Here is a 14692-nt window from a genome sequence, read left to right as displayed (position 1 = left end):
AGGCCAGGAGTGTGTCTGTTCTGCAGTATATGTGTGTATAGAGAGAGGCCAGTAGTGTGTCTGTTCTGCAGTATATGTGTGTATAGAGAGAGGCCAGGAGTGTGTCTGTTCTGCAGTATATGTGTATATAGAGAGAGGTCAGGAGTGTGTCTGTCCTGCAGTATGTGTTTGTATATAGAGAGTGCTCAGGAGTGTGTTTGTCCTGCAGTGTATGTGTGTATAGAGAGTGCTCAGGAGTGTGTCTGTCCTGCAGTATATGTGTGTATAGAGAGTGCTCAGGAGCGTTTCTGTCCTGCAGTATATGTGTGTGTTTAGAGAGTGCTCAGGAGTGTGTCTGTCCTGCAGTATATGTGTGTGTATAGAGAGTGCTCAAGAGTGTGTCTGTCCTGCAGTATATGTGTGTATAGAGTGCTCAGGAGTGTGTCTGTCCTGCAGTATATGTGTGTATAGAGAGTGCTCAGGAGTGTGTCTGTCCTGCAGTATATGTGTGTGTATAGAGAGTGCTCAAGAGTGTGTCTGTCCTGCAGTATATGTGTGTATAGAGTGCTCAGGAGTGTGTCTGTCCTGCAGTATATGTGTGTATAGAGAGAGGCCAAGAGTGTGTCTGTCCTGCAGTATATGTGTGTATAGAGAGTGCCCAGGAGTGTGTCTGTCCTGCAGTATTTGTGTGTATAGAGTGCTCAGGAGTATGTCTGTCCTGCAGTATATGTGTGTATAGAGAATGCTCAGGAGTGTGTCTGTCCTGCAGTATATGTGTGTATAGAGAGTGCTCAGGAGTGTCTGTCCTGTAGTATGTGTGTGTATATAGAGAGCGCTCAGGAGTGTGTCTGTCCTGCAGTATATGTGTGTGTATAGAGAGTGCTCAGGAGTGTGTCTGTCCTGCAGTATATGTGTGTGTATAGAGAAGCCAGGAGTGTGTCTGTCCTGCAGTATATGTGTGTGTATAGAGAGTGCTCAGGAGTGTGTCTGTCCTGCAGTATATCTGTGTATAGAGTGTTTAGGAGTGTGTTTGTCCTGCAGTATATGTGCGTATAGAGAGTGCTCAGGAGTGTGTCTGTCCTGCAGTATATGTGTGTATACAGTGCTCAGGAGCGTGTCTGTCCTGCAGTATATGTGTGTGTATAGAGAGTGCCCAGGAGTATGTCTTTCCTGAAGTATATGTGTGTATAGAGAGTGCCCAGGAGTATGTCTTTCCTGAAGTATATGTGTGTATAGAGAGTGCCCAGGAGTGTGTCTGTCCTGCAGTATATGTGTGTATAGAGTGCTCAGGAGTATGTCTGTCCTGCAGTATATGTGTGTATAGAGAATGCTCAGGAGTGTGTCTGTCCTGCAGTATATGTGTGTATAGAGAATGCTCAGGAGTGTGTCTGTCCTGCAGTATATGTGTGTATAGAGAGTGCTCAGGAGTGTCTGTCCTGTAGTATGTGTGTGTATATAGAGAGTGCTCAGGAGTGTGTCTGTCCTGCAGTATATGTGTGTGTATAGAGAGTGCTCAGGAGTGTGTCTGTCCTGCAGTATATGTGTGTGTATAGAGAGTTCTCAGGAGTGTGTCTGTCCTGCAGTATATGTGTGTGTATAGAGAAGCCAGGAGTGTGTCTGTCCTGCAGTATATGTGTGTGTATAGAGAGTGCTCAGGACTGTGTCTGTCCTGCAGTATATGTGTGTATAGAGTGTTCAAGAGTGTGTCTGTCCTGCAGTATATGTGTGTATAGGGAAGCCAGGAGTGTGTCTGTCCTGCAGTATATGTGTATATAGAGAGAGGACAGGAGTGTGTCTGTCCTGCAGTATATGTGTGTATAGAGAGAGGACAGGAGTGTGTCTGTCCTGCAGTATATGTGTGTATAGAGAGAGGACAGGAGCGTGTCTGTCCTGCAGTATATGTGTGTATAGAGAGGACAGGAGTGTGTCTGTCCTGCAGTATATGTGTGTGTATAGAGAGTGCTCAGGAGTGTGTCTGTCCTGCAGTATATATGTGTATAGAGAGAGGCCAGGAGTGTGTCCTGCAGTATATGTGTGTATAGAGTGTGCTCAGGAGTGTGTCTGTCCTGCAATATATGTGTGTATAGAGTGTGCTCAGGAGTGTGTCTGTCCTGCAGTATACGTGTGTATAGAGAGAGGCCAGGAGTGTGTCTGTTCTGCAGTATATGTGTGTATAGAGAGAGGCCAGGAGTGTGTCTGTTCTGCAGTATATGTGTATATAGAGAGAGGTCAGGAGTGTGTCTGTCCTGCAGTATGTGTTTGTATATAGAGAGTGCTCAGGAGTGTGTTTGTCCTGCAGTGTATGTGTGTATAGAGAGTGCTCAGGAGTGTGTCTGTCCTGCAGTATATGTGTGTATAGAGAGTGCTCAGGAGCGTTTCTGTCCTGCAGTATATGTGTGTGTTTAGAGAGTGCTCAGGAGTGTGTCTGTCCTGCAGTATATGTGTGTGTATAGAGAGTGCTCAAGAGTGTGTCTGTCCTGCAGTATATGTGTGTATAGAGTGCTCAAGAGTGTGTCTGTCCTGCAGTATATGTGTGTATAGAGAGTGCTCAGGAGTGTGTCTGTCCTGCAGTATATGTGTGTATAGAGAGTGCTCAGGAGTGTGTCTGTCCTGCAGTATATGTGTGTATAGAGAGTGCCCAGGAGTGTGTCTTTCCTGCAGTATGTGTGTGTATAGAGAGTGCCCAGGAGTATGTCTGTCCTGCAGTATTTGTGTGTATAGAGTGCTCAGGAGTATGTCTGTCCTGCAGTATATGTGTGTATAGAGAATGCTCAGGAGTGTGTCTGTCCTGCAGTATATGTGTGTATAGAGAGTGCTCAGGAGTGTCTGTCCTGTAGTATGTGTGTGTATATAGAGAGCGCTCAGGAGTGTGTCTGTCCTGCAGTATATGTGTGTGTATAGAGAGTGCTCAGGAGTGTGTCTGTCCTGCAGTATATGTGTGTGTATAGAGAAGCCAGGAGTGTGTCTGTCCTGCAGTATATGTGTGTGTATAGAGAGTGCTCAGGAGTGTGTCTGTCCTGCAGTATATGTGTGTATAGAGTGTTTAGGAGTGTGTTTGTCCTGCAGTATATGTGTGTGTATAGAGAGTGCTCAGGAGTGTGTCTGTCCTGCAGTATATGTGTGTGTATAGAGAGTGCTCAGGAGTGTGTCTGTCCTGCAGTATATGTGTGTGTATAGAGAGTTCTCAGGAGTGTGTCTGTCCTGCAGTATATGTGTGTGTATAGAGAAGCCAGGAGTGTGTCTGTCCTGCAGTATATGTGTGTGTATAGAGAGTGCTCAGGACTGTGTCTGTCCTGCAGTATATGTGTGTATAGAGTGTTCAAGAGTGTGTCTGTCCTGCAGTATATGTGTGTATAGGGAAGCCAGGAGTGTGTCTGTCCTGCAGTATATGTGTGTATAGAGAGAGGACAGGAGTGTGTCTGTCCTGCAGTATATGTGTGTATAGAGAGTGGACAGGAGTGTGTCTGTCCTGCAGTATATGTGTGTATAGAGAGAGGACAGGAGTGTGTCTGTCCTGCAGTATATGTGTGTATAGAGAGAGGACAGGAGCGTGTCTGTCCTGCAGTATATGTGTGTATAGAGAGAGGACAGGAGCGTGTCTGTCCTGCAGTATATGTGTGTATAGAGAGAGGCCAGGAGTGTGTCTGTCCTGCAGTATATGTGTGTATAGAGTGTGCTCAGGAGTGTGTCTGTCCTGCAATATATGTGTGTATAGAGTGTGCTCAGGAGTGTGTCTGTCCTGCAATATATGTGTGTATAGAGTGTGCTCAGGAGTGTGTCTGTCCTGCAGTATATGTGTGTATAGAGAGAGGCCAGGAGTGTGTCTGTCCTGCAGTATATGTGTGTATAGAGAGAGGCCAGGAGTGTGTCTGTTCTGCAGTATATGTGTGTATAGAGTGTGCTCAGGAGCGTGTCTGTCCTGCATTATATGTCTGTATAAATATTGCTTGTATTTTGTATTTGTTGTCTCTTGTACTTAAGCTTATTATGTCATTTACAGTTTATGATCAGTAAAGCATTTTTTTGCGAGAGACAGAACGGGGCTCCCCTCATGTGTCATGCAGATTTATTTAAGTCTTGTATAATACACAGGTCTCATGTATTATGTATTGTACGGATTATGATGTTGCTTTACAAATAATTGTCAACAATAATGCGTTGCAGGGAATTTTCTACACAACAATTATAATAAATAATTAAAAGATGAGCAGCACACAGCAGGTGTTGAAGAGTCGACAGTGAAACATCACGTGTATGAGCAAAGAGAAGGGGAGATTGATGAAGAGCGGAGGGGTGGGGGGGGGTCACCTGCGGCCGACTGCTGACGACATCCCTGGTGGTGGCTGCCAGATATTTATCAGCTGAGAAGTAAACGACAGCTGCAGAGACTGGTCCAGCTGTAGTTGTGCTCTTCACATCCCTGCTCTGGAAGCCATAGAGCACCCAGAATATTCATAAACCCCCCACGAACGCCGCAGAGGTCCCTGGGCCCCCCCACATCACCAGGGAATGATGGTCTCTGCCACTTGTATCCTGCTGGCTGCTGTCTGCCTACAAGGTAAAAAGCTGCTCTATATTTAATGCACCCCCTCCCCTTGTTCATCTTAGCTGAGGGTCCTCTCTCATCTGGGACCCCCACATCCTGCTGAGCTCATGTCTATCTGCAGATTTGTTAGGAATTCCCTGAGCTGCTGCTGATTGCGTCAGAGCTGGTAAAGAGAACTTATTATTCTATGCTGGTTAACTTTGTCTCTGCTACCCAGCACTGAGACACTCACTTACCCCCAGCACTGAGACACTCACTTACCCCCAGCACTGAGACACTCACTTACCCCCAGCACTGAGACACTCACTTACCCCCAGCACTGAGACACTCACTTACCCCCAGCACTGAGACACTCACTTACCCCCAGCACTGAGACACTCACTTACCCCCAGCACTGAGACACTCACTTACCCCCAGCACTGAGACACTCACTTACCCCCAGCACTGAGACACTCACTTACCCCCAGCACTGAGACACTCACTTACCCCCAGCACTGAGACACTCACTCACCCCCAGCACTGAGACACTCACCCCCAGCCCTGTACTCAGACTCGCATTCTGACACTCTCGCCCCCAGCACGCTGACACTCTCGCCCCCAGCACGCTGACACTCTCGCCCCCAGCACGCTGACACTCTCGCCCCCAGCACGCTGACACTCTCGCCCCCAGCACGCTGACACTCTCGCCCCCAGCACGCTGACACTCTCGCCCCCAGCACGCTGACACTCTCGCCCCCAGCACATCGGACACGCTCACCCCCAGCACGCTGACACGCTCACCCTCTGCACTCTGACATGCTCACCCCCAGCACTCTGACATGCTCACCCCCAGCACTCTGAAACCTGCCTTTCTCCCTTGCCCTAGCTAGCTTTCTCCTCCCTCTCTCAATCTGTCTCACTTTGACTGTCAATGCTCTCCTTTGCCTCATCTGTCTCTCATCTCTCTTGCTCCCTCTGTCTCTCATCTCTCTTGCTCCCTCTGTCTCTCCTCTCTCTTGCTCCCTCTGTCTCTCCTCTCTCTTGCTCCCTCTGTCTCTCCTCTCTCTTGCTCCCTCTGTCTCTCCTCTCTCTTGCTCCCTCTGTCTCTCCTCTCTCTTGCTCCCTCTGTCTCTCCTCTCTCTTGCTCCCTCTGTCTCTCCTCTCTCTTGCTCCCTCTGTCTCTCATCTCGCTTGCTCCCTCTGTCTCTCATCTCGCTTGCTCCCTCTGTCTTGCTCCCTCTGTCTCTCATCTCACTTGCTCCCTCTGTCTCTCATCTCTCTTGCTCCCTCTGTCTCTCATCTCGCTTGCTCCCTCTGTCTTGCTCCCTCTGTCTCTCATCTCACTTGCTCCCTCTGTCTCTCATCTCACTTGCTCCCTCTGTCTCTCATCTCTCTTGCTCCCTCTGTCTCATCTCTCTTGCTCCCTCTGTCTCATCTCTCTTGCTCCCTCTGTCTCTCCTCTCTCTTGCTCCCTCTGTCTCTCCTCTCTCTTGCTCCCTCTGTCTCTCCTCTCTCTTGCTCCCTCTGTCTCTCATCTCGCTTGCTCCCTCTGTCTTGCCCTCTGTCTCTCATCTCTCTTGCTCCCTCTGTCTCTCATCTTGCTTGCTCCCTCTGTCTTGCTCCCTCTGTCTCTCATCTCACTTGCTCCCTCTGTCTCATCTCTCTTGCTGCCTCTGTCTCTCCTCTCTCTTGCTCCCTCTGTCTCTCCTCTCTCTTGCTCCCTCTGTCTCTCCTCTCTCTTGCTCCCTCTGTCTCTCATCTCTCTTGCTCCCTCTGTCTCTCCTCTCTCTTGCTCCCTCTGTCTCTCCTCTCTCTTGCTCCCTCTGTCTCTCCTCTCTCTTGCTCCCTCTGTCTCTCATCTCGCTTGCTCCCTCTGTCTCTCATCTCGCTTGCTCCCTCTGTCTCTCATCTCGCTTGCTCCCTCTGTCTCTCATCTTGCTTGCTCCCTCTGTCTCTCATCTCGCTTGCTCCCTCTGTCTCTCATCTGTCTTGCTCCCTCTGTATCTCATCTCGCTTGCTCCCTCTGTCTCTCATCTCTCCTGCTCCCTCTGTCTCTCATCTGTCTTGCTCCCTCTGTCTTGCTCCCTCTGTCCCTCATCTCTCCTGCTCCCTCTGTCTCTCATCTCTCCTGCTCCCTCTGTCTCTCATCTCTCTTGCTCCCTCTGTCTCTCATCTCTCTTGCTCCCTCTGTCTCTCATCTCTCTTGCTCCCTCTGTCTCTCATCTCTCTTGCTCCCTCTGTCTCTCATCTCTCTTGCTCCCTCTGTCTCTCATCTCTCTTGCTCCCTCTGTCTCTCATCTCTCTTGCTCCCTCTGTCTCTCATCTCTCTTGCTCCCTCTGTCTCTCATCTCTCTTGCTCCCTCTGTCTCTCATCTCTCTTGCTCCCTCTGTCTCTCATCTCTCTTGCTCCCTCTGTCTCTCATCTCGCTTGCTCCCTCTCTCATCTCTCTTGCTCCCTCTGTCTTGCTCCCTCTGTCCCTCATCTCTCCTGCTCCCTCTGTCTTGCTCCCTCTGTCCCTCATCTCTCCTGCTCCCTCTGTCTCTCATCTCTCTTGCTCCCTCTGTCTCTCATCTCTCTTGCTCCCTCTGTCTCTCATCTCTCTTGCTCCCTCTGTCTCTCATCTCTCCTGCTCCCTCTGTCTCTCATCTCTCTTGCTCCCTCTGTCTCTCATCTCTCTTGCTCCCTCTGTCTCTCATCTCTCTTGCGCCCTCTGTCTCTCATCTCTCTTGCGCCCTCTGTCTCTCATCTCTCTTGCTCCCTCTGTCTCTCATCTCTCTTGCTCCCTCTGTCTCTCATCTCTCTTGCTCCCTCTGTCTCTCATCTCGCTTGCTCCCTCTGTCTCTCATCTCGCTTGCTCCCTCTGTCTCTCATCTTGCTTGCTCCCTCTGTCTCTCATCTCGCTTGCTCCCTCTGTCTCTCATCTCGCTTGCTCCCTCTGTCTCTCATCTCTCTTGCTCCCTCTGTCTCTCATCTCTCTTGCTCCCTCTGTCTCTCATCTCTCTTGCTCCCTCTGTCTTGCTCCCTCTGTCCCTCATCTCTCCTGCTCCCTCTGTCTCTCATCTCTCTTGCTCCCTCTGTCTCTCATCTCTCTTGCGCCCTCTGTCTCTCATCTCTCTTGCGCCCTCTGTCTCTCATCTCTCTTGCGCCCTCTGTCTCTCATCTCTCTTGCGCCCTCTGTCTCTCATCTCTCTTGCGCCCTCTGTCTCTCATCTCTCTTGCGCCCTCTGTCTCTCATCTCTCTTGCGCCCTCTGTCTCTCATCTCTCTTGCGCCCTCTGTCTCTCATCTCTCTTGCGCCCTCTGTCTCTCATCTCTCTTGCGCCCTCTGTCTCTCATCTCTCTTGCTCCCTCTGTCTCTCATCTCTCTTGCTCCCTCTGTCTCTCCTCTCTCTTGCTCCCTCTGTCTCTCCTCTCTCTTGCTCCCTCTGTCTCTCCTCTCTCTTGCTCCCTCTGTCTCTCCTCTCTCTTGCTCCCTCTGTCTCTCCTCTCTCTTGCTCCCTCTGTCTCTCCTCTCTCTTGCTCCCTCTGTCTCTCATCTCTCCTGCTCCCTCTGTCTCTCATCTCTCCTGCTCCCTCTGTCTCTCATCTGTCTTGCTCCCTCTGTCTTGCTCCCTCTGTCTCTCATCTCGCTTGCTCCCTCTGTCTCTCATCTCTCTTGCTCCCTCTGTCTCTCATCTCTCTTGCTCCCTCTGTCTCTCATCTCTCTTGCTCCCTCTGTCTCTCATCTCTCTTGCTCCCTCTGTCTCTCCTCTCTCTTGCTCCCTCTGTCTCTCCTCTCTCTTGCTCCCTCTGTCTCTCCTCTCTCTTGCTCCCTCTGTCTCTCCTCTCTCTTGCTCCCTCTGTCTCTCCTCTCTCTTGCTCCCTCTGTCTCTCCTCTCTCTTGCTCCCTCTGTCTCTCTTCTCTCTTGCTCCCTCTGTCTCTCATCTCTCTTGCTCCCTCTGTCTTGCTCCCTCTGTCCCTCATTTCTCTTGCTCCCTCTGTCTTGCTCCCTCTGTCCCTCATCTCTCTTGCTCCCTCTGTCTCTCATCCCTCTGGCACTCTCTCTTCTATAGTGACCATCTCACAAGTCCTCTTAAATACTTTATAAAACCAACTTATTTGTATGACAAACATCTTCTTCCCCTGGAACTAGATATGAGTGTGCTGATGACTAATGACTTCCTTTCCTCTCTCTGCCTAGCTTCAGCAATGCCATTGTCCACTCAGCTATCTGAGGAGGAAGAAAAGGTGAGTCCTGTAGATCTGGGTCAATTAACACTGGATTTTGTATATAAATACTAACATTACTGAATTTAAGTCCAAATTAAACTTTCGCGGATCAGATATAGCAGGTCATTTTAAATAACTTTCTATTATCTTATTTGCTTCAGGTCTCTTGGCATTCTTTGTTGAAAAACATACCTAGTCAGACTCAAAAGCAGCAATGCACTACTGGGACCTAGCTGCTGATTGGTGGCTGCACATATGCCTCTTCTCATTGTCTCACCCAATGTGTTCAGCTAGCTCCCAGTAGTGCATTGCTGTTCCTTCAACACCAAGAGAATGAAACAAATTTGAAAATAGATGAAAATTGCTAAGTTGTTTAAAATTGTATGTTCTATCTGAATCATGAAAGAAAAATGTTGGGCACGTGCAGAATTTATACAATCCTAATGCAGGGAATCCTTTATTTAGTGCCGGTTGCCGGTCGGGTTGCTACCTTTATTTCAGGCCAAACCTGAACTCTTTTGTGCAGTGCAAGGTCAAAAAATCTTGTTTTATCACACTAAACATTATTAGTATATCATTAGTATGGCTGAAAATAAATAGATAATAATTACTGAGTTACAACATATATTTAGAGCAGCCAGATAAATTACATGACAGTAACATAGTAGATGAGGTTGAAAAAAGACCGGAGTCCATCTAGTTCAACCTATACAAATCTAATATACTTACAAAAAGCTCCAGTCGATCTTAAATTAATCACATTAAATAAAGTGACTCATTTACCACAATTAATCATATACATGAATTCTGTTTCTAGCTAGAAATGTATCCAAACCTTTTTTAAATGTATCTAAGATATTGGCATTCACTACCTCCTTTGGTAATGAGTTCTACAATTCCACAGTGTTCTAATGATATTCAGCATGAATATATATATATATATATATATATATATATATATATATATATATATATATATATATATATATATATATATATGTGTGTGTAAATAAAAGAGAAAATTAAATCGTTATAGCGCACAAACACAGTCTCTATGTGAAAAAGAATGAATTGTCCAAAGAGGTACAACTTTATATGGAGGCTCCACCTTTCACCAAATTCCACATGCAAAAGTGTCAGGCTAAATATTTTAAACCTGCTTACCAGATCTCACCTCAATTGTATGAGGTAAGAATGAAGCTCTATATCAGGGGAGAGGAATCTGTGTCCACCCTTTGTTCTTAGTGCAGAGTTGTCTTGTGATGGTTAATCCAGATCACTTGAACAGTGGTTTCCTCACAGTAACCCCCGAGTTTGTCAAATATAAGCAGGAAACAAAAAATCACATAGCGTAACACTGTATAGGCTAGTTAGAATTTATTGAGTGTCAAATGAACACTTACAATATACAACCTCAATCCATAATGAGGTAACCTTCGAGGCATATAACTTTCAAAACTTTTGTTCCACGATGACTGTAGTATAGTATTGTCTCTTGTGAAAGAAATGCAGTCAGTGCAGTAAAAATCAAGTCTTCTGACTAAATAAATATTGCTAAAAATAAAATGCACTTAAAAATCAAGACAGCCGGTTTGTATATAATCTGAATGCCCACTCAGTATAACCTTACGCGTTTCGAAATTTTAACATCAACTTCTTCATCAGAGGTAAATAGGCTTACAGAGACACCGGCTCCCTCTGTCTCTCACTCTCTTGTTATTGCATCATGTGATTTGCATCTGACCAATGTGCACCAGTGTTTGTCTTGTTGATATGGCAACGGGAATATTCTACGCAAACGGCAATAACAAATGTAACTCTCAAACTGATTAATAGGAACTTTTGTAGTTGCTTCATAGTACATTATAAACAATCAGAAGCTCTATCCTTTCTTTTCTATTTTAGACATAGTTGGAATACTTATTGGTAGGCTTTTCAGAGGATATATTCCAAATATGGATCTCTATTTTATTGTGTCGTTCCTTTAATTCTAATGTCCTACCTTATAACATTGTGTGTGAGTCAAGCTAAAGGCTAATCTAAGCGCCAGTGCTTTCTTTTGAATAATGTGGTTGGTTCTGTTATAAATACATACTGCCCGCATAGAATAGTATACATATCTAATATAACATTTGCAAACTGAATAACCTATGCTGTACATGCAAGGGTTTGAGCAATATTCACAATAATAATGTTATTACTACTATGTGATTCCCACCTTGACTTCATAGAACTAAAACACAATAACATTAGAAAATGCAAAAATAAGTGAGTATAATTGTTGTTGTATGTACTTTAAATGCAATAACATACAAGTTTTTTTTCTTCTCCTTTCCTTTTCTACTGTTTGAAAGTTATATTAGCAGTATAAGTAATACTACCATTTGCAAATAGGCTCCCAAAAAGAAAACGTTGGAAAAGAATATGATCCTATTTAGATTCTCTCTTTTATTTGCATTCTTGTCAACAGTGTAAGGGGTACACTGCATCAGATGTTCAGCAGCACGACCTCCTATGTATTCTAAAAGTTAAAGGGACACTGAACCCAAATTTTTTCTTTTGTGATTCAGATAGAGCATGACATTTTAAGCAACTTTCTAATTGACTCCTATTATCAAATTGTCTTCATTCTTTTGGTATCTTTATTTGAAATGCAAGAATGTAAGTTTAGATGCCGGACCATTTTTGGTGAACAAACTGGGTTGTTCTTGCTGATTGGTGGATAAATTCACCCACCAATAAACAAGTGCTTTCCATGGTTCTGAACCAAAAAATAGCTTAGATGCCTTCTTTTTTAAAAAAAATAAAGAAAGCAAGAGAACAAAGACAATTTGATAATAGATGTAAATTATAAAGTTGCTTAAAATTGCATGCTGTATCTGAATCACGAAAGAAAACAGCGCCAACATAGCGCTGCGGAATCTGTTGGCGCTCTACAAATGAATGATAATATAAATATATATTTCTAAAACTAAAAACAGGATTCAAGCTACACAAATACTTTAAATGCTTAATAACGTAACCTATAGACATTATCTTTGTATAAACCTCACATAATGTGTAAAAATATGTGTACTACACAGAGTAATTTCAGTACTTCTAGGAACTGCATAGAGTACAATATCTGTCTGCTGAAAGCTCACAGACTGACTGACTTTCTCCAGCAAGTTGTCCTGTCAGTCGGATCAAAATTTCTTCATTTTCTTGTTATCCTTTGTTGAAAATCAGGGATATAAGCTCAGGAGTGTGAACTATATGGGAGCAGTTTAGCAGCAGATAGGAAATAGAGTTGACATCTAGTGCTCTTGCTAATCTGTCATGTAGAGCTTCAGCATTGTGCAAGATACCTATCTAGGTATCTCTTTAACAAAGAATAGCGAGAGAAAGAAGCAAAATTGATCATATAAGTAAATTGGAAACTTTTTAAAAATTGTGTTTTTTCTAAATGAATAATGAAAGAATAGTTTTGTTTTAAAAACTGTCATACCAAATCATTTGCATTTCAGTTGCACACCCTTTGCAAAGTCTCAAGTGTTTTTTTTATCTTATCTGCTTTGCTGTAAACAATTAATGACAGATATATGTGAACTCCTGCAGTGCCTGAGAACAGGCACTAGTGCTGAACTAGCGTGACCCTTTAAAGGGACAGTACACTGTAAAATTGTTTTTATATGAATGTATTTTCAATGACTTGTTTTACCAGCTGCAGAGTATAAAATGTATGAGGAATTAAACCACAGCCTATTACAATGGGTTGAGCTTCAGGTAATATAAAAGTTATATTTACACTACACTATATTCTATTAAATGTGCAATAGCATTATGTCTAAAAAAAAAAAAATGTACATACCATAATTTAAAAAATATTTTATTGCTAAAAAATTCTAACCATCATCTGAGCCTTTAGTGAGTCATAATCTTTTTGCTGGTGGTGTGTGTGTATATATAGGTGTATATATGTATATTCATGTGTATATATGTGTATTTATGTGTTTATATGTGTATATATGTGTATTCATGTGTATCTATGTGTTTATATGTGTATTCATGTGTATTTATGTGTTTCTATATGTGTATTTATGTGTTTATATGTGTATTCATGTGTATATATGTGTATTTATTTATATGTATGTATGTGTATTTATATGTGTATTTATTTATATGTATGTATGTGTATTTATATGTGTATTTATGTGTTTATGTGTATGTATTTATGTGTATATATGTGTATTTATTTATATGTGTATTTATGTGTTTATATGTGTATGTATTTATGTGTATTCATGTGTATTTATGTGTATTCATATGCCTATTTATGTTGACAAAATGACGCTGACTTGCTTGACACAGGGTTGCCAGAAACCTTCAATTTGTAAAAAGAGCAATATGTGTGAAGCCCAATAAAGCTAAGCCCAATAAAAAAAAAATAAAAGGTATGCCTGTGTGTGTGTATGTGTATGTATATATATATATATATTCATTGCAGATCTAATAGTAAAATACAAGCAATTTCTACCCAAAAATAAGTAGAGTTAGGGGGCCCTCTGTTGGACTATAGCAGAATAACACCAGTTTTCCTAGAATAAACTAGTCGTGCCAATTCTTTTCATTGTAACTTGATAACAAGTTACCATCTCTCCCCAGTATTAGAACCACTGATTATGATTTTAACTGTACTTAAATGTAAATGAGGTACAGTTGCAGGTCACTGAGGTTTACAGGATTAATCTATAATGTGTGATTGTCTTTATGTAGGTTACACAGTGTATCATGGAAGTATTGGCAGATTTTCTCTCCAAACCTGGTCCAGAACGGGTCAGCAGTATCTGCCTTAGGATCCTCAAGGAAGGTTTGAAACTACTTGTCTCATTCTGCCTCCCTCTGTAATTAGTTCCTGTACTTCATTTCAGTTAATATGTATGTGTGTATGTATGTATGTATATATATATATATATATATATATATATATATATATATATATATATATATATATATATATATATATATACATGTATACAGACAGATGATAGACAACAGACAGACAGATGATGGATAATTAGATAGATGATAGACAGACAACAAACAGACAGATAGATGATGGGTAGATAATTAGACAGATAGACAGACAGATGATAGACAGACAACAGACAGACAGATGATGGATAGATAATTAGATAGATAGTTTGACAGACAGATGATAGACGGACAACAGACAGACAGATGATGGATAGATAATTAGACAGAAAGATGATAGACAGACAACAAACTGACAGACAGATGATAGACAGACAACAAACAGACAGACAGATGGATAGATAATTAGATAGATAGACAGATGATAGACAGACAACAGACAGATGATGGATAGATAATTGGATAGATAGACATACAGATGATAGATAGACAACAGACAGATGATGGATAGATAATTAGATAGATTGACAGACAGATGATAGACAGACAACAGACAGATAGATGATAGACAACAAACAGACAGATGATGGATAGATAGACGGATGGATAGACAGATTAAAAGATAGACAGATCAATACATAAGTAGATGTAGGAGAAGTATAAATAGATGACAGACAGGCAGATGGTAGACAGACAACAAACAGACAGATAGATGATGGATAGACAGACAGATGATAGACAGATGATGATAGATAATTAGATAGATAGACAGACAGATGATAGACAGACAACAGACAGACAGATGATGGATAGATAATTAGACAGATAGATGATGGATAGATAGACAGACAGATGATAGACAGATGATGGATAGATAATTAGATAGACAGACAGATGATGATAGATAATTAGATAGATAGACAGACAGATGATAGACAGACAACAGACAGACAGATGATGGATAGATAATTAGACAGATAGATAGATGGATGGATAGCCAGATAAAGATAGACAGATCAATACATAAGTAGATGTAGGAGAAGTATAAATAGATGACAGACAGA

General features: G+C 43.0%; 1 protein-coding gene across 1 annotated transcript in view; it reads left to right on the top strand.

The window, feature by feature from the left end:
• The first annotated feature begins 4352 nt into the window (after window positions 1-4352).
• CCER2 (coiled-coil glutamate rich protein 2) overlaps window positions 4353-14692 on the top strand; it is a 44103-nt gene continuing 33763 nt past the window's right edge. Inside the window, exons 1-3 of the mRNA XM_053721600.1 lie at window positions 4353-4537; window positions 8686-8732; window positions 13470-13563. Coding sequence (XP_053577575.1) covers window positions 4489-4537; window positions 8686-8732; window positions 13470-13563 — 190 coding nt within the window. The 5' untranslated portion in view covers window positions 4353-4488. The remainder of the gene's footprint in view (window positions 4538-8685; window positions 8733-13469; window positions 13564-14692) is intronic.

Source organism: Bombina bombina, chromosome 7, assembly GCF_027579735.1.
Source record: "Bombina bombina isolate aBomBom1 chromosome 7, aBomBom1.pri, whole genome shotgun sequence".
Classification (NCBI taxonomy): domain Eukaryota; kingdom Metazoa; phylum Chordata; class Amphibia; order Anura; family Bombinatoridae; genus Bombina; species Bombina bombina.
This window is presented reverse-complemented; position numbering and strand designations above follow the sequence as displayed.